Consider the following 25,533-nt stretch of genomic DNA (forward strand, 5'->3'; position numbering starts at 1 on the left):
TTATTTTATTTTAGTATATAAAGATAATTGATACGTTACACTATTTCTCGCAAACTATGTAATAGCTTATGGAGGTTTTGATTTTATAAAGGTTTTGGTGTTATAAAGACTAATATAAAAAAATAAAGAAAAAATAATATTCATATTTTTACAAGAATTTGCTTGAAATTAAGGTAATGGCTATAAAGGCACACTGAATCTCGTAATAAGCTGACCTCTTATTATGTATGAATAAATCTACCAATGAATCCGTTTAATTAATTCACATAAAAGCGTGATTAAAAGGACCAATCCGAGCTTACTACCTTGGTTTGACATGATTAACAGGAAATGCACCAATAGAATGTAAGCCAATGACAGACCGCAAGCACATTCCGTTCAGTGCGTCAACGGGGAGGGTGGATACATGTTTTAAAAATCATGCGAAATGTCTTGAGTTCAGCACGGTAAGTTTCTCAAAGTCTTTAATTTGTTTATTTACGTTTAACGTATATATGCCCGTGTATGTTGTAATGTTAGATCAAATCCGAAGCTCGCGTCCGTTAAAACGCTCAGCTCATAACTTGAGCAGACAAAGAAGCAAGTCTTTTGTCGGTCGATTTAAAACCACTTTCGCTGTACACTTTGCGGCTGATGTTATTCCCACATTATTACCCATCTTAAAAGATCGTTATGTGCCAAATATTTGCTGTCTAAACATTAACCTGCAGACATTTAACCTTGTGGATTGCTGTATTGTACGTTTGATAGGGTGAGGTGCTTGTCACTCACAATGAAAGCCAATCACCATCTCTCACTTGTGTTTATGTCCCGCCTTTTCCTGTTAGTTCAAGTTAGTTAGAGACGTGTTCGGTATTTGTGAGATTTTTCGGAAAAACAGGGTCGATGGTGTATTAACTGTACAAAATGAATTAAAATGTCTAGATCAAACTTTCACATTCGGACAAGTTACCGTGTAACATGTCTTCAGCCAGGTGAGATTATTTGACTCCGGTAAGTGGAACCCCGTTAGTTACGGAGGTTTTGCTAAATACAGGCTAGTCTACTCCAATTACAAATACTGTAACAGTAACTCAAACTCTGCTTTAAAAGCGGTGTTTTCACCTTGAGAGCACTTCATTTAACGCTAAAGTTTGCCTGTCACCAAACAAAGCTGCCTGCAGTGGGTTTCAGCTAGAAATTAAGGCTATATATTTGTCTTACACGCAGTCGAAGCTCTTGTTTCTAGTTGTAGCCAATCGTCCAGTGTCTCGGGCGTTGACATCTGTCACTGTATAATATTACCATTATCTTTTCTCTCACCCTGGTTAAACTTTTATATGAACTATGGATAATCCTTGGCCCTAGGTTAATGTTAGATCTGACTGTTCGAAACGTCAACCTATTGATGACTGTAGAATTTATTGTTGTGATTCTTGTACAGTCATGGCCGAAAGTTTTGGCAGTGACACATTTTGTGTTTTGCAAAAATTTGAAATTTGCTGTCAACCAATCATGAATTCCAGTAGTACGGCATATGCAAATGTGACGCTGAAGCCAACGAGTGAAGTTTATCTGAGGAAAGTGTCAGATGAATTCAACAGATCACATGCACCTGCAGCGCTTCTGTGAATGGAGAAAACAGAAAAACTATAGGATTACATAAAAAGGAATATAGGCATATACACTAAACATTTCCCTTAAATCATATTGACAGATTAACGAAACGAAAGAAAAAATGTGCTAAATTCCGGTCCATTGTGACATGTTCCAAAGTTCTTTGGAGTTAATCATTGCTAACAAGAACACGATTGGAAGCACTTCTTCCTTCCTTTTATAGCAATCAGTCTGCTGATCTCATTTTTAATAATGGTAATTCCACCTGACTAGTACTCATTCACACTTTCACATGTGCTGCTGATATGATTAGTCTGTTAATGTTAGCTGGTCATTTTGTGAAATGTGTAAAATTCTGATAATATCAAATTTTTTGATGATTTTATATTTTATAGTAGTGATTTTATAATTTCAAAATTATGCCAATAAGTACTCCTCTGCTGCTGTCTACTGGTTATAGTCAAATGTTGTACAAACTCTGAAATGAATGATGCATTCAACTATTTCCACCACAACACCATGGTTACAGTTAGCGTTACCACTTTCCTAGAGTATGTAAGTGCTGTTTATAACAGATTTCTGTGCAGAATTTGAATGATTCTCACTAGATCTCACAGAAACCTTATCATTTTGCGGCGAATTCAAACACTTCTCACTAGATCTCGCAGCACTGTTGCAAATGTACAGTAACTGTTTCGCAAAATCAACTTTGGCTCTCCCTTGGCTTTGCATCGTGGTCCGAGCTGAGAAACACTCCTGCAGCTGAAATTTAGCGCGGTTTAATTTTGCTTACATTTACCATTTGAGGTTTCTCAAATGGAACCAAAATGGCAGAGCTTATGAGTTGGGCAGCGCGGTGGTTGCGCCAGTGCAACCGCTTACAAAAATTAGTCGCACAAAATGGTCGCAGTCTGGAGCTCTGTAACTGTAGATGAGAGGTTTTGGGGCCCATTAAAAACTTTTGAGAAGAAGCGTTTAAAAAATGATGACAATAATTACAAAAAGAAAGGGAAAACAATAGTGAGTATGTAACCTAATAAAAACTAAATATTTTGCAAATAATATTTGACACCTCTGTAATATTGATTGATCAGTATAAATTGGATCTTTGTATATACAAATGCATAGCTGCCTTTTAAGTTTTAGAGTGGGGTCTCTCAGGATGATGGTATTTGGGGGTCTGTGTCATCTAAAAGATTGAAAACTTCTATATTAGACTATAGGTCACTGAAATTCTCACTAGCACCAACAACAACATAGTTAGGGGGGATTGGATTGCCACCAGCTGCCATAAAGCTTCAGTTTGCCTAATGTGTTTTTCCAATGTCTAGACTCTCATCAGCACTTTTTCTTTCTCTCATTATCTTTCCCACAGCAAATTCTTCAGATGCCACCAAAATGTGAACAAGCATACACCGATCCAGAGCTCAATGAGTAATGAACCCATTTTGGAGCATGTCGACAAACGCTGGTCGTAAGGTGAATTATGGCAGTCCACCAGTATGTCTTTTCATGAACACATTTGACCTCTCTTGATCCTGTCCTTTATTTCTGGCCTATTAAACTAGCTAGTGAGTCTGCTGAGATTGACAAAAGATTTCTCAGAGTTTCTTTACTTGTGATGCAAATTAATGAATTAAACCTCTCTTAAAATGTGAGGTTCTTTTTGATATTGCTAGCATAAACATTCCCGTGTCCTTTACCTGGGGTCCGTTCTTCGTACTTTGCTTAATACATCTGAGATGATTTGAAAGATGTCAGATCTTCTAATCATGGTAACTGATCGCTGGCTAATTTGGTTCTTCAGATGAATTAGCGGATTTGATTAAAATCTCTGGTTTATGTTGCTGTAAGATTGTTGCACATTCCCTGTAAAGGGCAGATGTATCGATAGTCAAAACCATGATCAGCAAAGCAGCAATTGGCTGGCGGCAAGACAGCAACATAATGACATCATATAGTTAAAAAGACACCTGATGAGAAGAAAAAAAAACCTTGACAAATTTCTGGTCCTATATAAGGAAACAAAACTAAATGTTAGAATAGGTAAATGAAATGTGCACTTATTTTATATTTACAATTACTAGTATTTGTGAAGGTTTTACATTTTTAGTTCAATGTTGTAATTAGCAATTCATGTTATATTATCTTTAAAGCAGATTTTTTATGTGAACGCAAAGTTTCTTATCGGTCAAGATCAAGTTATCTGCATCTTCTGCGCTCCAAGGCACTCCCATAATAGCTGTCAGCACTCAAATTAATCCATGACTCTGATTAACTGTACGGCATGTGTGTAAGACTCTAATACAATTATAAAGTTATTATTTGAGCACTAATCTTTCATTGAGTAAAACTGGTTGTGTGTACGGTATTAACATTATACATTATAATATTTTTTTTCCAATTACATTAAAAATTATTATTTTAAATGATTGTTCCCAGATTAGTAGAGTACTCTTGTTATAGAGTAGCATTGGCTGGGATATATTTTAAATATCAGTTCCACTTAAAAGGATGCAAGCTGATCCTGTTTATATTAAATAAGCCTGCTCCCGAGCAGGTTTAAGTTTACAGACCTGTTGCTATGACAGCAAGTCCAAGTGGCTGTTTCATAAAACAAGCTTACCAAATAAGCCAGGCTTATTTCAGTTAGTCTGACTTATTTTCACTTGATTTGGTTTCATAAAGCAAAATTACCATAGCTCAAACTCAGTCCCTGGGGCAACATATGCTGGGAAACTAACCTGGTCCGGAGCAGGCTAACTGTCAGGCTAAGCTGAGCTCCTCTAACACTGACCAATAGGAACGCATTGATATTACCACTGACTCCCTCACATAGGCTACAATTAGTTGACTTTGTTATTATTCTAAAAATAAAAGTATACAGAAAATGTAACTCAAATAATCCAATAAATAAGAACATTAGACTACAACCAACTATATTTAATGTATTGTGGCCAAAATTTATTTTTATTTTTAAGATGAAAGGATTTGAATATAGTTGCTACTTGCTCATTCAGTTGATCAGCAGTTTCTAGCCATGCAGCCTTTCTCTCGGGTTTTATGACAGCTGTACCATTTATAGTTAGTACCGTTTCAATGTTCTACTAATATCTAAAATGGATCTTTTAAAGCATTTAAAAAAAAAACTAAATTAAAAGTTAAAACCACTGAATTAAAAATGAAAATAAATAATAGAAATCAGACTACATTTTAACTGATAAGAGGAACACACATTAACTCATTTTAAATAGTAGGGCTTTATTAGCAGCCTAATTTTTTTAAGTTACTGCTATGATAAAAATGTACTTGTATGTAGGATAAAAATTCCGCATGCGTCACATTTAATGTCCCACAACAAATATTTTAGCAGAATGCATATTTATATTATTCTATTTCGCTCAGTCTATTTTCCTGACAGCAAAATGTTTATATTTGCATGACTTCCCAGCATTTACAGATGAAAAATATACCTGTGACATGTAATTTATGCACAGAGGAAAACACAATGTCTCAAATGCATTAAACAGCACAAATATTCACTGTTTGCCGTAGTGGATTGATTTGATCCATGATAGAATTTAAGGGGATACTCCACCCTAAAATGAAAATGGTCATTAATCACTTACCACCATGTTGTTCCAAACCCATAAAAGCTTTGTTCATCATCGGAACACAATTTAACATATTTTGGATGAAAATCTGGAGGCTTGAGACTATCCCTTAGACTGCCAAGTAAATAACCATGTCAAGGTCCATAAAAGGTATGAAAAGTTGCCAGAATACTCAATCCGCGTCACAAGGTTGCACTGTTTCTTTGTATATTTAGCTTTGATTTGAAATGAACAGTGCATCCTTGTGGGGCAGATGACACAGAAGAGCACACGCAGCATACGGTGATATGGAGGGACACAGAGGAGACCGTTGACCAAGGAATTATTGAATAAAGACATTATTTTTGTCACGTCACTTATATAACCCAGATTGCATGTCTGATGGCAGATAAGAGTATTCTGACGACAACTTTTCATACCTTTTATGGACCTTGACACGGTTATTTACTTGGCAGTCTATGGGACAGTCTCAAGCCTCCAGGTTTTCATACAATATATAATAAATTGTGTTCCGAAGACGAACAGAGCTTTTACGGGTTTGGAGCGACATGGGGTTAAGTGATTTAATGACACACTTTTTTTTTATTTTGGGTTGGAGTAACCCTTTAAGGGCTGCATAAGAATAAGTGTGCACATCCAATTATCCTGAGTCTGACTAATTGAACCTGGATCAAATTAGTGAACTTAAATTGTAGTTTATGAAACGATTGATTTGTTAGGTTATTCCAAGTAAGGTTTTGGAACTTATTCCTCACTTTTTTTTTTTTAAGCATCTTCTATGAAACAGCCCACAGGATGAACTTCCAAATAATCCAAAATCATGCCAAATCATCAACAATCAAATCATCCAGCTTACGGTGTTAGTGATGTACAAAGAACGGGCCACCTGAAGATTAATGACTGTTCACAAAGTAATGGTGTAACAGGAGTGACTGCAATAAGGAATCACGTTGGAGGCTCAGGGTTTAAAGGTGATTTTTGCACAGATCAGCCTCTCTAAAGTCACAAGCTTTAGTGGTGGAGGAGGAATTTTCTCTTACAGAATGATGGAAGCAAGTATCTCAATTCTGATATGTTTTAGAATTATGGTTTTAAACTCTTGCTAAAATCTGAGAGTTGTAGTCTATTAGTGCTTTTGACTTGGCTCGGCAAAAGGAGTAACGGTGTGTTTGTTGTAAACTACAAAGGTGTTGTCCTGAATTGGTGTGGCATGGCATCACAGCTGTCATAAAGACATTAAATTCTGCGGTTTCTTAATAGATGCCGATTCATGAACCAACTGCTCTTTTTGATTTGATAGATATTTCTTGGACTAGCTGTTAGCAAATTGTTTTAAGAGTGTATTTGACTGTATTCTGTGATATTTAGTTGTATTTTTATTGTCGTTGTTTATTACAGGCTGTGTGCTGAATAGCTGAATCAGTTTGCTGTGTTAGTTTTTCCTTTCTTTAAGTTTCTGGTTTCTAATTTTTACCTTCAGTCTCTTGAAATGTAGTCTCTGTAACTCTGCATAATTATATTAAATATTGAGAACTGTATGAGTCTAATCGGGTCTAACAGTGCTAGATATGTATTGGAGGATGAAAAGCATAATCTGTAACAAAAAATATATAAGATAAACTTGCAAAAGGTTGATTTCCAATTCAATTTCATTCACATTGCACTTAAACTCCAAAGAAAATAAATGTTTAGGCCTATATTTTGCATGTGTAGTTTATCAAAAAAAAAATTTCACATTCTTTGACTCTTACTTTGAACTTACTGTTCAAGTCAATTAAAGGGTTAGTTAATGTGGCTGACACTCACTCTGAGTTGGACCTGGAAATTTCAAATGATTAAAACATCATGAACTATTGCAAATAAAATGCTTCAATGGATTTTTGAACCATTGAACAACTGTGAATTTTTTTTGTGTAGAGATCTGACGGTGAGGAGCAGGGTGGACCAACGGAGCAGAGATACAGTCCAGCTCGTTCTCCATTTGGTAAAAAACAGCTTCCCTCCATCCCAAAGACTGTCATCCCGATCACTAAAGCCGCCTCGCCGGCCTCCTCTACACAGTCTGCCAATGGCACACATGCCTCGTATGGCCCTTTCTACCTGGAGTACTCGCTGCTTGCAGAATTGTGAGTTATGCTCCGTTTTTATTTATTTGCTTTCAGGGGTAATCATACAGCAGTCCAGGTTCCACAGGTTTTGGCCAAGAACAATTTTGATGGATTTTAAGTAATGTTGAATAAATAATGAAGCTGTGATTTATAAAACGCATCATACCTGAGATTGAATAGAATTATATGACTATAAAACTAAGTTAAAGAGTATGCATCACATTTGTTATTCAGCAGTTGTCTCAGAGTTGTGTATCAGCACCCTAAGTTTATGCAGCATTTTACCGTGTATCTGTTGCAGCACATTGGTGATCAAGCAGAAGCTCCCTGGCATCTATGTTCAGCCTTCATACAGATCAGCACTAAGTAAGCATGCCTTCCTCTTCCACTCTATTCTGTCTTGCACAGATGCTTTCACACACAATGCTCTTATGCTGCACTCCATTAAACTCCAAAAGAATTTGGAAAAGTGCAACAGAATGTGCAGTCAATTAACTTCTGTGACTGTGTCAGCATGGGATTGCAATGTCACAAAAATATGTTGGTGCTCAGGGAGATGTGCATGATTAATGAGTAGGGTTGGGCATCGATTGGGTTTTTTATGATGCCGGTGCCAAATCGTTACTTTTAAAACGGTACCGGTGCCTGAACCGATACTAGTGATAGATGAAGTATAACACCGTTTTCAGATAAAGTTAGGTTACTTACTCTGAGGCGATCACAAATTTGTGTACAGTTTATGGAGCTAATCACTATAGCCCCGCTAAAAATGGCATAGCGACGCCCTGCTTCTAACGTCCATTTCTGAGAACCAGGACAGATATTTCAGTTGATCGCTCAGACATTAAGCAGCACCGAAATCTGCGTTCTGATTTGGTTCGGTGCATACTGGTCCCATAGGCACCAGGTTTCGGTACCCAACCCTATTAATGAGATGAAAGGATTGGCATTTTTTTTTCTATATGTAGCTACCAAACATCGGACAACAGCAATCAATATGGTCGCAAGTCAGACATATAGAAAACCCCCACACCTAGATTTGAATGGAGCACAGCATTGGTCATTGTGTAGGATCATTGTGCTTGTTTTGCATCATCAAATAGTTTAAATTATGAAAAGATCAATGTTCTTTAACTGAACTTAAACTGAACTGAACTTTAATTTGCTACATTGCTAATTTCTGTAAGTATGCAACAATGTCTTGTCTCTATTGCAGTGTGGTTTGGTGTGATTTTCATTCGACATGGCTTGTACCAAGATGGTGTGTTTAAGTTCACCGTCTACATTCCTGATAACTACCCAGATGGAGACTGTCCTGTAAGTATAATATACATTTTCCATACATCTTTCCACACATCAAGAATAATGATTTGCTACATGTATTAATAAATTAATCAATGATGGCTCCCCACATTAGTTTGGTGTTTTTTCCTCTGTAAACTCACAGTTTTTGTAGAAGCTACACACACCATGACTTAGAACTGTTTGAAATGTTAGAACATTAAACATTAGCCCAGATTTAACATGGTGATGGTTGGTTGCTATAAAAAATTTAAAAGAAAAGTGACAAAGTAGAAAAGAATGTCTGTGCATAGCACCTTACGCATTATATTTTATGATGAAGCTGGAGAATAAGAAACATGAATACTTTTAGCTTTAAAATAACAAACCAAGAGGGTGTATGCATGTTCTTGACATTTTGTTGATAAATGCAAAGAACTGCACCTCGATTCTGAGTGGTTATTGGGGTCATGATGCCGAAACAAGTGGTGAAAGTGGAACTTGTGTGTGTGTGTGGTGGAGCTAGAATATCCAGCCACACCCACACACCAACCCTTCCCACAACTTTATCTATCCCTTTCACGCCATTAGATGGCATTTGACTCTGCAGTGAGTACCACTTGGGCTAATCTGCTGTTATATTAGCCATAGTACAGTCAGACTTTGCTGTAGACTTTAGTTTCATTGAAATATTTAAACATTCCATCTGGCATTAATTCTGTAACCGTATGATGTGATGACATCAGTGTGCGTCTAGGAACAGAACATTACTGGCAACATTATCAAGTCAGTAGAGGTGTGTTCATTTTATTTGCATCATACAGTTTCTTACCTGCTCGCTTGTTTTCTTATTTTTAAATACACAAGTAATGGAAATATCTATTGACTTTAATATCTGTGCTCAACTCTCAAACAAATGTGAGTTATGGAAACAAATTTTTCAGAAGGTTTGGGACACATAATTTTCTTCTTTTTGTTGTTTATGCATGTTGTGTTTTTTTTCAGAGGGTCATTTTTGACACCCCGGTTTTCCACCCCCTAGTGGACCCGGTCTCTGGCGAGCTGGATGTGAGAAGAGCTTTCACCAAATGGAGGTCTGTTTTAAAAAAGAAAAAGAAAAAATCCTGCCTTACTGTATTGCCCTTTACCTCCCTGGAATCTACATTTGAAGGGGCTCAAGGTTGTTTTGGAAATATTTTAGTGCCATCCAAATTAATGTGTTAATGCATGCATTTAATTTCTTTTCAGTTTAACATGTTAAAAACATTTAACACAATTAATGCAGGGGCAGAACTAGAGTAGGCCACCCCATATTTTTTTTTTATTTATATTTAAATTGATCTAAATTTGCAGGCGAAACCATAACCATATCTGGCAGGTCCTTATGTATGCCCGCACAATCTTCTATAAGATCAACACCATGGATCCGCTCAACCCAGAGGCTGCAGTCCTGTGAGTAATAGATTGTATATCTGCTTTTGTTGTTGTTTTTCCTAGCACATACACTAAATAACAGTGACACTAAATAAGTTTCTAAATAAAAGCGACTGAAGTTGCTTTGCTTCAGTGAAATGAAGTAACCACAATATCTCTCTCATGTGCTTAGGCATTGCCTGTGTTATTCTGAGGTTTTTGACTTCCTGTGTGTTTGAAGTCATGTAGTGCTGAAAGGCTTGGTCCAACCTCACACTGTATCTACAACAGACATGGATGGTGCGACGAAACAAAATACTACAGAAACCTTTATTGTCAGTGATGCGGCACTATACGACAAACCCTCGAGAGTAAACTGATGCCTTGTTCTATTTATGATGTACTGACACAAAATTCTAATGATTTACGACGGTCGCTTTGTTGTGTCCAGTGTAGACCCCCTCAAGCTGTTGCAGCGTGGCATGACAAACTATCGCATCCAGTGTAGACACAGTGCCAATCTTTGCCCCCCATTTATTTCCTCTTAGCTGTGCCTTCCAGTAGTCGAGCTTGTTTTGAAACCCTATACACTTGACTGTTTTTTTGCTTTCTAATATAAATGCTTTCTGTCCAGGTATGACAAAGACATCCAGCTCTTCAAAAGCAAAGTGGTAGACAGTGTCAAGCTATGCAATAGTCACCTGTTTGATCAGCCCAAGTTTGATGATCCTTACGCAATAAGGCAAGTACAGCACTCAGATGTTGTATTGTGGGGTTTTCCTCCACCGTTGTGATCTCTTAAGGCCTTTTAACACTGAACGTAAAATTTGGTGCGATGATGCTTTTGAATCAAAAGAATAGATCCCTATGGCACTATTCACACCCGGTGCGATCATTTGTGGTGTGAAATTTATTTTTTTCATTCTTCGATGAAAAGGGCCAGCCAATTAAATTTAAGCTTGGATCACATGCCTTGGAGGTATGGGGCTCTTTGGTCCAGGCTAAACGGTGAGCTCGGACCCCTCTCTCTGGACAGGGGGAGTACCCTGACTCGGGAGTAAGTATCGAGCTCGGAGCCCTCTCCCCAGACAGCTCAGACATTTACTTGGTTTATTATATGTAATTGTGAAATCGTGAAAGGATGTTTATGACAAATGATAATGGAGTGTATATTTTAAAGGTCCCCTTCTTCGTGATTCCATGTTTTAAACTTTAGTTAGTGTGTAATGTTGTTGTTGTTGTTGTTGTTGTTGTTGTTGTTAGAGTATAAATAATAACTGTAAAATTCTAAAGCTCAAAGTTCAATGCCAAGCGAGATATTTGATTTAATAGAATTCGCCTACAAAAAAACGACCCGTTTGGACTACAGCCCTCTAGTTTCTGCAGTAATAACGTCACTAAAACAGTTTTTTTGACTAACCACCGCCCACATGAATTCACAAACAGGGGGCGTGGCCTTGTTCCGCTCCGACGGAGAAGAAGGAAGAGCCTTTTGTGTTTGTCGCCATGTCGTTGAAACGCGTTTTTTTTTTTTTTTTTTTTTTCATCTCTGAGTCCAATCATCTTTGTTTGGGCTTCCCAGGAACGCTGTACTTTGAGATTAATGGTTAAAGACATGTAATCAATAAGCGTTCAGAGAATCAGCATCAGGGTGGAGAAAGCAGAACGCGATCGGAGTGTTACAGAGAGCGATCGGAGTATTAGCGAGCACAAAGAGCTAAATTCGAGCAATCGGAGAATCAGCATCACGTGGAGAAAGCAGAAAGTGATCGGAGTGTTAGCGAGCACAAAGAGATAAATTTGAGAGAGATACAGCATTATTACAGAATTGTTTTATCAAAATGGCAAGCAGTAAAAGATTTACGGCAGAACAAGCTCTGGAACAATTACTGGAAAGGCCTGGAGAGGCCTTGCTTTGCTCACTGGCATGCCTAGGACTGTTTTTTAAAAAAGTTAATTATTTAATTGTTCTTTACACATTTGATTAAACAATAACACATTTCTGTCAAGCAAAGAGTTTGAAAAAATATATTTTCTTTGTTCAAAAACTGTTCTATATTGTGTGTTTTTCAGTAATAAATGACAAAAAATCTAATTTTCGTTTTTGAAATTCTCTAGTTTATTGTAAAATTTTTCACTCATACTTCCTTTATATAAACATATTGCATGCATGCTTATGGTAGCTTAGGGTCTTCTGAATCCATAGATACCAAACACAGGGTGTTTCATCTCCTTTACATATGATTTATAAGCCCAAATATAAAAATAGAGAAAACGGACCAAAAAGGGCTTAGTCCCAAAAATAAAAAAAAACGCCTAGGACTGTTTGTAAATAAAGTTAATTATTTAATTGATCTTTACACATTTGATTGGACATTAACCCATTTCTGTCAAGCAAAGAGCTTGAAAAATATATTTTTGGGTCAAAAACTTAACTATTGTTGTGTGAGGTAGGATTTTCAGTAATAAATGACAAAAATCTCATTTTCGTCTTTGAAATTCTCTAGTTTATTGTACAATTTTTCACTCATACTTCCTTTATAGACATATTGCATGCATGCTTATGGTAGCTTAGGGTCTTCTGAATCCATTGATACCAAATACATGGTGGTCCATCCTCATTACATATGGTTTATAAGCCGAAATGTAAAAATAGAGAAAACGGACCAAAAAGGGCTTAGTCCCCTAAGGGTTAAGTTTGTTTCTATTGTAGAACCAAACTTTATTCAAATTTTATGCTGTATATTGAGCAGCTGATGATGTTAACTCCCAGATATAAGATGCATATCTGAGGAAAAATGCATTGTTGTTCCGCGCCAACTAGTGTGCAGGTGAGAATTAACAGAAAGCGATCAATAGTTTTGTGCTCTGTGTAATGCGGCAACCATTCAGCAACGATTCGCCTTATAGGCTGTTTACATGGGGACCAAAAAAAATAATAATCTGAACTCACATCTGACACAAATTGTACACTTCAAACACAATCTATTTTTATTTTTTATATTTCGTATCCATTCTGAGCCACTTAAAAATGTGGTTTTAAATCATATACTTATCTGATATCATACCTACATCCAAGTGCGAAGTCCAAATCACCACAGGTGTGAGATGCATTTACACTCAAAGAAAGATTTTTTTTTCTCTCTCTCTTCTCATATTATAGATTTGGCTTTGTGGTGTGTCTATGTTAGGGCTGTACAAAAAGGGCTGTGCATCTCAGGAAAGGCGTTCCTGTGATTAGAAGTATATCCCCAGCACGTGCGTTCAGATCAGGGTTGCCAGGTTTCTACACACTTGCTTCTCAAAACTTGTTCAAAACTAGCCAAATCGCTTTTCCAGGAGGTTTTCCTTTGCATCCTGGGGTTAAAATACACTGTTTTTTTTTTTTGTTTGTTTGTTTTTTTTTTTTGGGCAGGGCTGCCTCAGTAAAATTCACATTTTAGGGGCTAAACATCACGTTATTGGTATTGGGGTCGCTTCAACCCAGAAGTAAACTCATAGCTTGGCTATATAGAGATGCTGCACAGACCACGGGTAATTCACAATATCTTATTCAGATTCATTTAAATTAATTACTTCAGAATTATAGATCTAACAACCCGAAGATGGAGTAATTGTCAAGAACAACAGTTATTTTTATCTGTTCAATTAGACTTTATGCTACACATAAATGACTGCTTCAATTTGTCAATGCTGGCAAGTGAACATGGTGTAAGGAGGGTTAATTACATCTGTTGTGTTCATTGCGAGTCATATAAATAAGTTTAAGTACACCATTCAAAAGTCGAGAGTCAGTGGTTGGAATCTTTCAGTGGAATTGTTCTAGTTTGGGCGGGGATAAATGTAAACACTGATTTAGGATGTTTGTGTGAATGTAAACAGCCAAGACAAAAATCAGACATGGGCAAAAGATTGTATTTGTGCATTAAGTATCTGCGTAAATGTGGCCTTGCTTTTTGAAACTTGGATTCATTTGTGAAAATGAAACCAGGAGTTTTCGTTCAGTGAGGTTAAAAGTTCAGCGTGGAGTCATCAGAATGGACTTCGGCTCGTTTTTCCGCATCTGATGTTTGTTTTCTGTCTGCAGCTTCTCTCCGTGGAATCCAGCAGTGCATGAAGAGGCCAAAGAGAAGATGTTTGCACATAAAGTGAGTGTGTGACGCTCTCCTGACAGCTCCCCCTAATCAAGTAAAAACTGGCGGCTTCTTGGTATCTAATGCATGCCTCATTTTAAATCATGAGCTTTTTTGTGTGTGGAACAGTGTTTCTTTTCCTTTTCTATTTCCTGTTGTCTTTTTCTAGTCTACATGCTTGTGGGTTGGCTAAAATGTGCATTATCGTGAGCATATTAACTACACCCTTGGTGCTTGTGACCAGTGGTGTTCTTTTGTTATTATAGCGGCGGCCGGAGGATTATAGCAAAGCACTGCCAGTGTCTGGGCTGTCCTGGGTGAAGCCTGGTTCCACTCAGCCTTTCAGCAAAGAGGACAACCCCCTTCAGACGTGAACCTTCAACGCTGTCTGTCCAGCAGGAGGGGCACTAGGCTACTGTGGCTCCAACGAACCACAAATATAGAATTTATGCAGTTCTATGAACTTTATCTTTATTCGGAAAACCCTCGCTCATCTTTAAATGAAAACTGCTATAATGTTCCCAGTATAGATCTAAAGACCCCACTCGTTCATTTCAGTGCTGAGGTTTGAACGCTCAGGCGGAGAGATTATTCTAGTCAGTAGTTACTTGCACATGTTAATGTTTTCAGGCACAACAAACCACCTCACTTATTTGTGTTGGTCTTTCTTTTCTAATTGACAAACTTGGTTTTCTCACTAATAATTTGACATATTTAATACATTTTCCCTTTATTTTCCTTTCCCTACAAAACTTGGTTATATTTGCAGACTGGGACAGAGCGCTGTTTTTTGTGTCTTGATGTATTTGGGTTGAGAATTTTTTTTTTTAATATATAAAATCCTGTGTATGATGTGGTTTTAATGTAAAATACAGAGCAAGACAAAAACTATTCATAAGACTCTGGCAACTTTTGTGTGTGTGTGTGTGTGTGTGTGTATAATGGTGCTTAGGCACTTTCCCACTGAGAATGGTTAACAACATTTCTGTTTGGATACTTCAGATCGGTCGTGGGCTCTGTCTCACCTGGTTGCTCATTGACGGCCTGGGTACATTGTTCAAAGTTGGCCTGTGTTTCATCAGCCTAAGTTAATCCTTGTTGTCCAGTAATGTAATTCACTTGTATTGTTATGGAAACCAAAATGGGTTTGATGTGTAAATGGAGCAGATTAACCATGGTTTAAATTTTAGAAATTCTGCTGTTTTATAATGCATTTATTTTATTTATTATTTTATAATTATTATTATTTTGGGTGGTATCAGTAAGAGTACTGATAAGCTCAGCTGTGTAAGTAATGTATTATTATTATCATTATTATTATTTACTGTTATAAATAAATGCATAAACAATGAAACTGGTCAGATTTTGTGTTTAGTGAAAGCAAATGGTCAGTGTTTCTGATATTTGCAGTTTATATATATGTATGTGTGAGAGAGAGAGAGAGAGAGAGAGAGAGAGATTTGCTTTGGAACCCAAAAATAAATTTTGTGCTAGATAAAACAAGTCATTTTAGTTATTGATTATACACATTTTCTATTTGACATGCTCCTGTTTCTGCAAGAGTTGTCAAGTCAGTGTTTACAAGCAGCAGTTCCCAAAAGCTCCACCAGAGGTGATCAAATATCAGAGACGCCGACTGCAACTTTCCCCCACGTCTCTCCTCCCACTGCTTCGACTACTACAGGGTCATTCACGGTCAAAGTAAAGCCCTCGCTGATTGGCTGGCGTCCTGGAACGGCCATCTTCTTTGTTGAACGGTCTAACTTCACGTTTTGCGTACAGTACGCTTATGTTACAGAATACCAGTATCATTTTAAGTACACGATATGGATCTTTGCTGACACCCAACTTGTAGACTCAGACGTGCGTCCCGGCTATTCCAAAACACACGAATTCAACTTCGACCAATCACAGAGGACTTAACGCATATGCAAATGTGCGTGTATCGTCATCCTACGTCAGCAGCGCTGGAGCCGCTGAGATCGCCCTGCCGCGATATTAACTACGCCAAAAACTTCGCTATTTTATCTCGCCGTCAATGATCGCTGTCACCGCAGGATTTGGCTTCGTTTGGGTAAGTAAGGTTGTCCGTTTAGTCTCCTAGTCTAAAGATAGTTACAGAGTGCTGAAACTCAGGTAGCTGTCATTCCCGATGAGCGCGAGAGAGACTGACTGACTTCATCTGCCTGAAGGGAATCCCAGTCTGGATGAAACACTCGTAGCACCTGAGCTCAGGTAGACTGTCACGGTATGAGCTCCACGTGAAAGACACGACACGGACAGCACTGAGTGTCCAGCCAGCGGTGGTTCTGAACTAACAGCGACCGAGCGCACTCCAGAAAGTAGAGCTCCGGCCGAAAATAACAGCTTGTATTTGAAGGATTATCATGTTCCTTCGCTGTTGTGACTAAATATGAAGGGGACGCACGTTTAAAGTTGGAAACGCTGTGGAAGGTACAGTGATTTAATCTTTACTGGAGTCTAGTTTCGTACTGCTAATCTGGAAAGACAGAGACAGCATTACAGGCTTGACCGATGGAAGATGCTGTTAAGTAATATTAAGTCATAAAAAAGGGAAAAAGGCCAATGTCGATTTTTAAAGAGAGGTTGAACGGTCTGGGAAGGCAACAAGTCCAAAAAAGTAACTTAAAGAAAATAATATATTATTCAGAATTATCCTAGTGGACACAAAACTTCCTTCGATTGAAGAATCATCCATATGTATTTGTTATGAATGCTACCATATTCATCTAGGCCTACACCCAACAGGTTCTCTTCAGAAACATCACATCTACATTTCATATTGTTAGTTTCAGTTCTGTTACATACAGATCTATATGACACATGACTGTGTGTAAATTAGCACTGGCCTGAGTTTCAAACCAGAGACTTCACTACTACAGGCTGTAAAATCTGGCCAGGAAAGATGCTGGGACTCCAGGGAGATTTGCTTGAATTTAGCCTTCAGTGTGTTCTGATGGATCTCCTTGAATGCACTGAAAGGGGCTGTTCATGTGGACCGTGCACTACAACATTTAAGTAACATTTAGGACATGGCGTTTCTGTTTGTTGTGTGTTTGTTGGTAGACCTGTCGCAATAATCAGAATATGGAATTATCGCACAATATATGTACATGAGCTCAATAATGTCTCGTGATGCAATATATTGGCTATTATATTTACATAAAATTTTTGTGTCTTTTGCAGCTTCTCGTACATAATGTGGTGTTATTGGGGCTAGTTTGAATTAAAGGGGTCATATGATGTAATTTCAATTTGTCCTTTCTCTTTGGAGTGTTACAAGTTCTTGGTGCGTAAAAAAGTCAACCACTCCTACCTAAAACGGCTTGTTCTAACACGCCCCCACATGGTTATGTCACGATGTGGGAAGATTTGCATAATGCCGCCCAGTTGTTCACGCAAAGAAAGAACGCGTAACTTTATGCTTGAGGCATTCAGCCAATCACAACACACTAGATAGCTGGCCAATCAGAGCACACCTCACTTTTCAGACTGATGAACTTTGTAAAAATCCACACGTTTCAGAAAGGTGGGGCATAGAGGAGCAACAATAATGTACAGTATGTGGAAAATAATTTTATACCTTAAATCCACATAAACACATTCCATTACACCAACTACACAAAATAATGTTCTTTTTAGAAATGTCAAATGACTACTTTAATAAAATGCTTAGTTTAATATAGTTTCATCTCCAGATATGGCCTTGTTCAGGGATCTGTGCCTTTGTGCTTACGGACATCTGACTGTTAAGTAGGGATTGTGTTTTTCAGCAATACAGTGCACCCTTAATTTACAGAGAAACTAAGTTCTGGGAAAAATCTGTAGATGGAAAAATCTCCATATAAGTTATTTGTGAAATGTTTTTTTTTTTTCTACTTGTTACTTTGCACTTTTTGTAAGAACACTTTATTTACTATTTATTCAAGTTTTTTTTAAGGCATCTACTATTTTGATACTTAATTTCCGTGATCTAAATCTTTTTGAGAATTACAAGTTTGTTGTCATTTGAAAGTGTGCTGGCCTTCTTGCATTATGCTTTTATACTATGAATATATATTTAGTGGCATAAAATGGTCTTACAATTACAATATAGTTAATTTCTGGGGCAATATATTGCAATAGATAAAAAGATGTTATCGCGTGGTAGGCCTATTTGTTGTTGTTGTGATATAGGGCAAGGGATGATGCACAGAGAGTCAACCAGAATCAACTGCTGTGAGCAGGAAGTGTCGAAGAATTTAGAGATGCACTTTAGCTCCAAAAACAATAAATACCTCGACACCCGTGTCCATCTGAAGTGCTGTTGAACTTGCATCAGGAAGCAAAATGTCGTTCAGTGATGAGTCAATGGAAGCTGCAGGACAGGATCATTTGAGCCCACATATATTTTCCTCTGCTTGACAAATCTCTGAGCATCTTGAGTCATGATGATAATTGAAGTGCTTTTCCATTAGATCAAGAGAAAATCTTGTTCAGCCAGCTTTACATTAATTAAGTTTATGCATCAACTAAGAACTGTAACTGGTAGGTTGTCAGTGGTTGGTACAGAACGTGTTCGTGTTATGCCCTTTGCCTTTGTGCACTGGCAAGCAGCTGTTTCTTTCTGCTTCACTTTGTAAGGAGTGGTTTTCGTCATTCCTCAGTGGAAGCAGGTTCATTATTTGTACACTGTTATGTAAGATCTTATGTATGGTGCACCTTTGTTTGGAAGTATGCTAAGAATAGATGATACAGGTTTGTTGAATATAATATAAGGACCACACTCATCTTGAATTGTATCTGCAAGACCTGAATGACTAGGAACTAGGTTTTTTTTTTTTGCATGCAGATTAAGCTTAGTGATTCATGAAAGTTATTGTAAGACTAGACTTGCTTTCATGCTGGAAGATCTAAGTGAAGTCCTGTCGTTGGGGACGGATTGTTTCTTTGACTTTTTCTCTTGGGATGCACAGTAAATTGATAACGTCATTGATAACATTTAAATGATGAATTTTGTATTTATTTATTCAGTTTTGCTATTGGAGCATTGCTATTGTCAGCCATAGCACAAAATGAATAAATAGAATATCAGTAGCTTAATCATATCAGTCAGAAATGTTAATGGACAGACATGAACTGTTCTTACAGAGATCAATCCCTCCTCATGGCGCAAGAAGTTGCATAACTGGACAAAAAAGCTGTATCTTCCTTCTGTTGTTCCACTTTTGATGTGGAAGTCGTTGAGATTTCACTCGCCACCTGTTGTGTTGGTTTAAGCATGGCTGTGCTGTGGGAAAATGAATCACTAAGAAAAGAGGTTTCTTGATGGGGGTGGTCCAGGATCAGCTTCAGTCGCCCAGAAAAAAAACTCTGACCATAGTCAAATAGATCTCTCGGGTCTCTGGCACCTGGCACTTCTACCTGCTCTTTAGATGAGTCACAATCTAGAATATATGACTTGGCTTCCCTCACAGGGCAGTTTCACTACGGAAATGCGCTGATGTGTGTAGTCCAAGACCAGCAGCACTGACACCCAGCTATGCCTCATCTTGTTGAAGTCATGCACTCTCACTGGCACGAGAAAAGCCAGCGGATTCAATTTGTGAGATGCATTGAATCACATAATTACCTCATATTAGTGGCTCTTTCATTAACCAGACATGTAAGGCATATTGCAGAAATGTAGATCAAATTAAATATTGTAGGTTACTCTGTGAAAGAGACTTGTGTAAGATATCATCTTTAAAGAGTGTGTGTTGGGGGAGGGCTCACAGTGTTTTTCAGTTGTAGGAAGTTGCACATGTTTTTGCTTGTGTAGTGCACGGCTAATGGCCTTAGATGGCAGGGCTCTTATCAGCGTTTCTCTCAGCTGTGCACGGTGATGCAGTTTCTGGAAGACACCTCTGGCCTCTCTTCTCAAGAGAAAGGTTTCTGGCCTGATGCTTATCCTTGGAAGCCAGTCCATATAAATCAGTCCTCTCAGCCAAAGAGGCTGATCAAAACCGGTAGGCAATCTGGGCTTTGAGTGTTTACATAAATCTGTTTTGGGTCTGTTGTGTGCCACAATGTTTCATAAGAACCACCGGTGATCCATTGCTATAGCAGAAGGGCTGCATGATTTAAAAAAAGAAATAAAAATATAATGAAAGGCAATTTTCAGCAGCCATTCCTTCAGTCTTCACAGTCAAATGAGAAATCAGAAATCAGTCTGATATGCTGTCACCTTTGATCAAATTATAATGTGTCCTTATTGAATAAAGGTATTAATTTTCTTGACCCCAAACTTTTGAACAGTGGTGTACATCAGTAAATCAAGTCAGGGCCTCACTGGCAAACTTCACAAACAAAACGGTACCATTTTGAATAAATATACAGGAGGCAAGCAATGTGACAATACTATAAATCCCATTTTAATAACTGAAGCTGACACTCACTGCATGTTTACACAGTCTCATTGTCTGAGCCCTGCAGTTCAGCGCAAGTCAACTAACCGTCTGCACACACTGAGTACCGGGCTTTACTCTATATATGTTACAGTGTCAGGAATTCAAGATTATTCCAAAATACCACTGATCATTTTCAGTTTGGTTCTAAACATATAATAAACTTTAAACTGCAGCAGAATGCAAGAAATGGAATAATCATACTGTAATTTTTTGCAATGAATTATGCAGCCCTCTCTTTCTGCATTTTCTCAAAGGAACAGTGTGATGCAAAAAAACTTGTCCAGCTTCTAGTCTGATATCATATCAGTTTCATCTAGATGACTAGGACGTGACAGTAAGCCTTAATTACAATGTGTCTGCCCAAATGCTTCCTGGTTTGAGACAGGTGTACTACTTGCAAAACAGTCCATTAAAGCCAGCCCTAGATAAAGGGAGGTGCCCTGTAATTTTGAACACTGGTGACATACGCAGTTACAGCTGCATATATGATTTCAAATCCCCATGCAGAGCTGAGTTTTTGCTATTGATATGAGATGAGGCTCATGCTTAAACTGTTTTATTTTTCTTCTTTGAATGCTAGTGCATAGAGGACTGACCCTTATTTCAAGTATTTTCTTTCTTTCTTTTTTTTTTTTTAAGCTAAAATCAATATAAGACAGCTGTTACAGTCTTTTTCAAATGGCAAAACCAAAAGGTCTAGACGTGGATCAGCAGCTTCAATTGAAGTGTTATGCTTCCCCTTCTAGTGACGGAATATAGTCTATGTTTGTGTGTTAGTTGAATTATTGTGGATTAAATGGTATATAGAGGAAGAAACGATTTAAACCACAGAGTGGTATCGTAGTAATGGACCGTGTCTTGTCTTCTGTGTACTGCCTTTTTGTTATCAGTGTGAGTTATGAGTCATCAGGTCGTGACGGACCTCCTCCGCAGCGGGTGTTGGTCAGGACAGCCTCTCTCAACCTCTCTGTCCGGTTGCGTGTATGGAATGAGCTGTCTGATGAGATGTCCCACACAGCTCAAGTGGCTCCTCTCGTTCTCCTGACCAAGGCTTGGCAGAGAATTATGCAGTTCCCACACACTCTCTCTCATCCATAGCTGAGGAAAGTCTGAGGGGAGTGTGAAGCACCTGGTTTTTGTCTGGTGCTGAAAGCTCTTCAGCTGCTGTGCTTGTTGTAATGTCTGTTTCTGAGCTCCACTAATGGTGCCAAATGTTCCCCTGACATTCCTTCCCCTTTCACCTCTCTCAAGCCTCAGGGTGTTCTGAAGAGTTTATTTTCAGTCTGACTTAAGGAAGTGGGCATGTTAGAAGAGCATTAGTGTGGTGTTGTATCTTGTAATGGAGTGATTGGGTTTGTATTTGAAGTATGACGTCACATGCTCAGTGCTTCTCCTTTTGTGTTGAGTTTTCTACTACTTTTTACTTTTCTGCTGGGTTTATGCTGCATTCCATTGAAAATAATTTAAAAATGACGCTAGCCTCAGGAAAAAATGCTTTGGTGGATACGCAGCCTTAGTTCAGTATGAAAGCAGACACTACAATTAAAGAACAAGATTTTGTTTCAAAGCGTCAGTGTACATACGTGTACAAATAATGAACCTGCTTCCTCTGAAGAAAAGTTTTCTGAATATTTTGGATTTTGAAAAGGCTGTTGACTTTTGCCATTTATCTAAGGTGATTTGGGTTTTTTTTTTTTTTTTTTTTTTACATTTGTTTCCTATTTATTTGGTTCCACATTTGGTTTGCAGATTTTTTTCTATATTTAATCTGTGTGTGATTGTGTGTTCTAGGCTATGTTTAATACAATTGGGTTTGTCATTGTCCATTCAAGCAATTCATATGGAAATTGGTGTTAATGTGCACGGGTATTTAGAAGCTATTTAAAAGTGAGGAAAAGAGGGAAAACCCATACAAAACCAACCCCACAGTGATACCAGTATTACCGGTGTGGTCACAAGTCGATTAACCAGTGGGAAAATTTCCTCACCATCACAACCCCTAGTTTACAGCCTAAAATGAAGACAGACACACCTTTTTTTTATCCAGCTGTATTAACTATGTGTATCTTATACCATCCAAGTGAAAGTTATAACACCAACATGTCAAAAAAAAAAAGTTTTCTTTACTAACTTTGCACTACTAGACTTTATATTATATTAAAAGACTTGAAAACACACATAAACCATATTGTAGCAATCATTTGTTGTCTTAACGTTTCATCAGTTAAGGTTTATGCTTGTTTTTTAACTTCGTTACAGCGATAGATTGATGCCTTTGTCCATTTTAGGGATTTCCTGGCATCAGAAGTTACTTCTAAATTCGAAATTGACATTTATACATCATCTGAAAGCTGAATAAAGAAGCTTTATTCTTATTTATTCACTTTATTCTCACTTCCCATTGATGTATTGTTTATTAGGATCAGACAATATTTGGCCGATATACAACTGTTTGAAAATCTGGAATATGAGGGTGCAAAATTTCAAAATACTGAGAAAATCGCCTTTTGAAATTGTCCAAATGGATTCTTAGCAAAGCATTTATTATAAAAAAATAAGTTTTAATGAAATATCAATAAATTATCTGCAGAAGGTTATTGAAATAGTTCTGAATCCCAAGTGTTTTTACATTTCTTAAATTGTCTATGCTTTTTTTCTCATTTTCCTAGACTGTTGCCATTCTTGGTGATGGACACACAGCAGTTCAACAAACTCTGATAGTGTTTAGCTCCCTATTGCATCCAGCAGTCCTGTCGTAGGGGCTGCTGAGGGGGCAGAAACTTAATGCACTGAACTCAAACAATGACCGACCCCATCATGGACTTCTTTGATGACCCTAGCATATTTGGGGAAGGGCTTGACAGCTTGGTCCAGGATGATCCAGGGTTTACCCCTGGGACTGTGTGCTTAGATGATGATCTTCACCTGGGGCCTAGTTTGGAGCCTCTTCAGGTGGATGCAGGTGGGTCCAGATCTTCTGCAATCCAACATGGGATACCCTACAGTCAACCTTTGGCTCATTTTGACACTATGAAGGCACAGACCTCAATGGAACAGTCCTTTCCTGGTACAGAAGGAGGTGGCAATGATAGAAGAGCATTTTTGCCACAGCAGCAATCATTTCAAGGGCATACTATGAACCAAGTCCCCCAGACTAATGGACGGTTTCTTCACGACAGCCCCATGTGGGGAAACCATGATCAAAAAGGGAATAACTACCATCAGCACAATCAACAACATCAACAAATTCATCAACAACAACTACAGCATAAACAATTTCAGCAGCAGCCACAGTTTCAGCAGCATCAAGCTCAACATCAACAGTACAGTCAGCCACATCAACATCTTCAGCAGAGACAGCACAGACTCAATCAACACCCAATCCCAGACCAGCTGCAGCTCCCTCACCAACAAATAGCCCATCAAGGCTTGCATCATCTTGACAAGACCTATCAGGAACATACCGATTTTTACTATCAGAGCAGCATCCCTCAAAATCATTCTCAGCATGGCCACCATAACTCGCTCAATGTGGAGGGTAGTCCCTTTCACCCTATGGTTGAGGCCTCAATGATGTCTGGGTCTTCTCAGCGACGCAGTGGTTTTCAGGTAGCCCAAGGTGTTCAAGGTTTTACTAAAGAAGGTCCGAGGTTGGAAGACGATGACCTGGCCTTCCCTATCCACTCTTCCCCTGCAACCGATTCTTTCCCGACTGGCAGGGTTAGCCATGATTCATCCTATCCTACTGGTCATTACACTCTGACTTCTCACCATTCCTCTGTAGTAAATGCAACTCAGTCTTACTCTTCTACCCCAGTCTCTATGACAGCCTCTTTAACGGCCATCCCATCATCAAGTTCAAATCGTTTGGATACTGGTTGTCCTTTTCTTTCAAATTCTGGAAGGGAACATCAGCAGCAAAAAGTCCAGATTCCTGGCAGTCCAGCACAACGATGCCCCTTGAATAACTCCAAATCAGAGCAGGATCCCTTCAGCTCTTCTAAGGTGTTCCCAGATGGTCTGAACGTGTTTACTGCAGACTGTCCATTCTCTATGGCAGAGCGAAGAAGCCATGATGTACTTGGACCTTTGGTTACAAGCCGAAGCTTAAGCAGCAGTAATGGGTTTCAGGCACTTGAGGAGGTCTTGCTTGGACAGCAGCATTGTAACAGACTTGACCTGGGTGAAGCTCCTGACCTTTTAGGGGATGAGCTGTTGCCTCAGCTGGAGGCACTAGACCAGGAAGGGAGCTCCAATCACTCTTGGATAAATGCAGGACTAGAGAATGACCATGAAGATGCGAAGGATGAGGAAGGCATGGAGGATGTGCCAATGGTTTACAATGCACAGGTGAGAGAAGCGTTTCTTCAATCTTTTCCTAAGGTGTCTTATGTTGCCTGATGGCTTTAAAAACTCATTGCTGGGATGTTGGAGTGAGTCAGAGATTACAGCTCCTAGTTTTGAAATTAAATGAATGAATGAAATGGTAGCTGGAATGTTGCCAAGCAGACAACAGACTACTTTGGCATTAGGTTACATTGTAGTGTTCAAATGTACTGAAAGAGAAAAGACAAGATAGAAGGCTCCATTAAATAATAATTCACTATTCCTCCTGTCCAGGGCCTGCAGACAGGTACTGTAGCAGCCGATTAAGAGTTGCAGTAGTGTTTAGGACTTACTGGAACTAAGCGTACTTAAGGCTATAACAAGATGTGGGTCAGGCCAACCATAGGATAGTGGGAGGTGCACTCTGGCTGGCTAGAGTGGGTCTGGCTTGTGGTTTTTCTCTCTGCGTGGTTGATGTGAGATTAGTTTTTATATGTGAGTGCAGACAGAAGGGAACTGTTGATGATAAAGTTTCTGAGGAATATGGGGAAGAAGAGAGAGAAAGAGCAGGATTGCTGTCTAGTCTGTGATTGCAAGCAACAGGCAGTGCTTT

The 25,533-nt window shown here is 38.5% G+C and overlaps 2 protein-coding genes across 17 annotated transcripts in view; both read left to right on the forward strand.

Annotated features, from left to right (window-relative positions):
- Positions 1-314: 314 nt before the first annotated feature.
- LOC113051411 (AKT-interacting protein-like) lies at positions 315-15,036 on the forward strand. 8 transcript variants are annotated; one of them, XM_026215145.1, is made up of 10 exons: positions 315-446; positions 2,972-3,096; positions 7,128-7,336; positions 7,620-7,684; positions 8,535-8,635; positions 9,605-9,693; positions 9,953-10,051; positions 10,647-10,754; positions 14,100-14,160; positions 14,412-15,036. In XM_026215145.1, exons 2-10 carry the CDS (start codon positions 3,034-3,036, stop codon positions 14,517-14,519), a joined length of 903 nt encoding a protein of 300 aa, XP_026070930.1. In that variant the 5' UTR covers positions 315-446; positions 2,972-3,033; the 3' UTR covers positions 14,520-15,036. The 8 variants fall into 8 exon arrangements, with proteins under 8 accessions (XP_026070930.1, XP_026070937.1, XP_026070933.1 ...); XM_026215152.1 differs by having other exon boundaries at positions 14,100-14,200; positions 14,412-14,534; XM_026215148.1 differs by having other exon boundaries at positions 316-446; positions 2,972-3,075.
- A 907-nt stretch (positions 15,037-15,943) lies between these two features.
- The window catches only part of LOC113051410 (chromodomain-helicase-DNA-binding protein 9), a 60,553-nt gene continuing 50,963 nt past the window's right edge, over positions 15,944-25,533 (forward strand). For 3 of the 9 annotated variants that reach the window (XM_026215134.1, XM_026215141.1, XM_026215142.1), the window contains exons 1-2: positions 15,945-16,219; positions 23,264-24,944. In XM_026215134.1, the coding sequence (XP_026070919.1) occupies positions 23,397-24,944 (1,548 nt within the window). In that variant the 5' untranslated portion in view covers positions 15,945-16,219; positions 23,264-23,396. The other 6 variants (XM_026215138.1, XM_026215137.1, XM_026215136.1 and 3 more) reach the window with 6 other exon arrangements.

This window comes from Carassius auratus, chromosome 32 (genome assembly GCF_003368295.1).
Source record: "Carassius auratus strain Wakin chromosome 32, ASM336829v1, whole genome shotgun sequence".
Taxonomy (NCBI): Eukaryota; Metazoa; Chordata; class Actinopteri; order Cypriniformes; family Cyprinidae; genus Carassius; species Carassius auratus.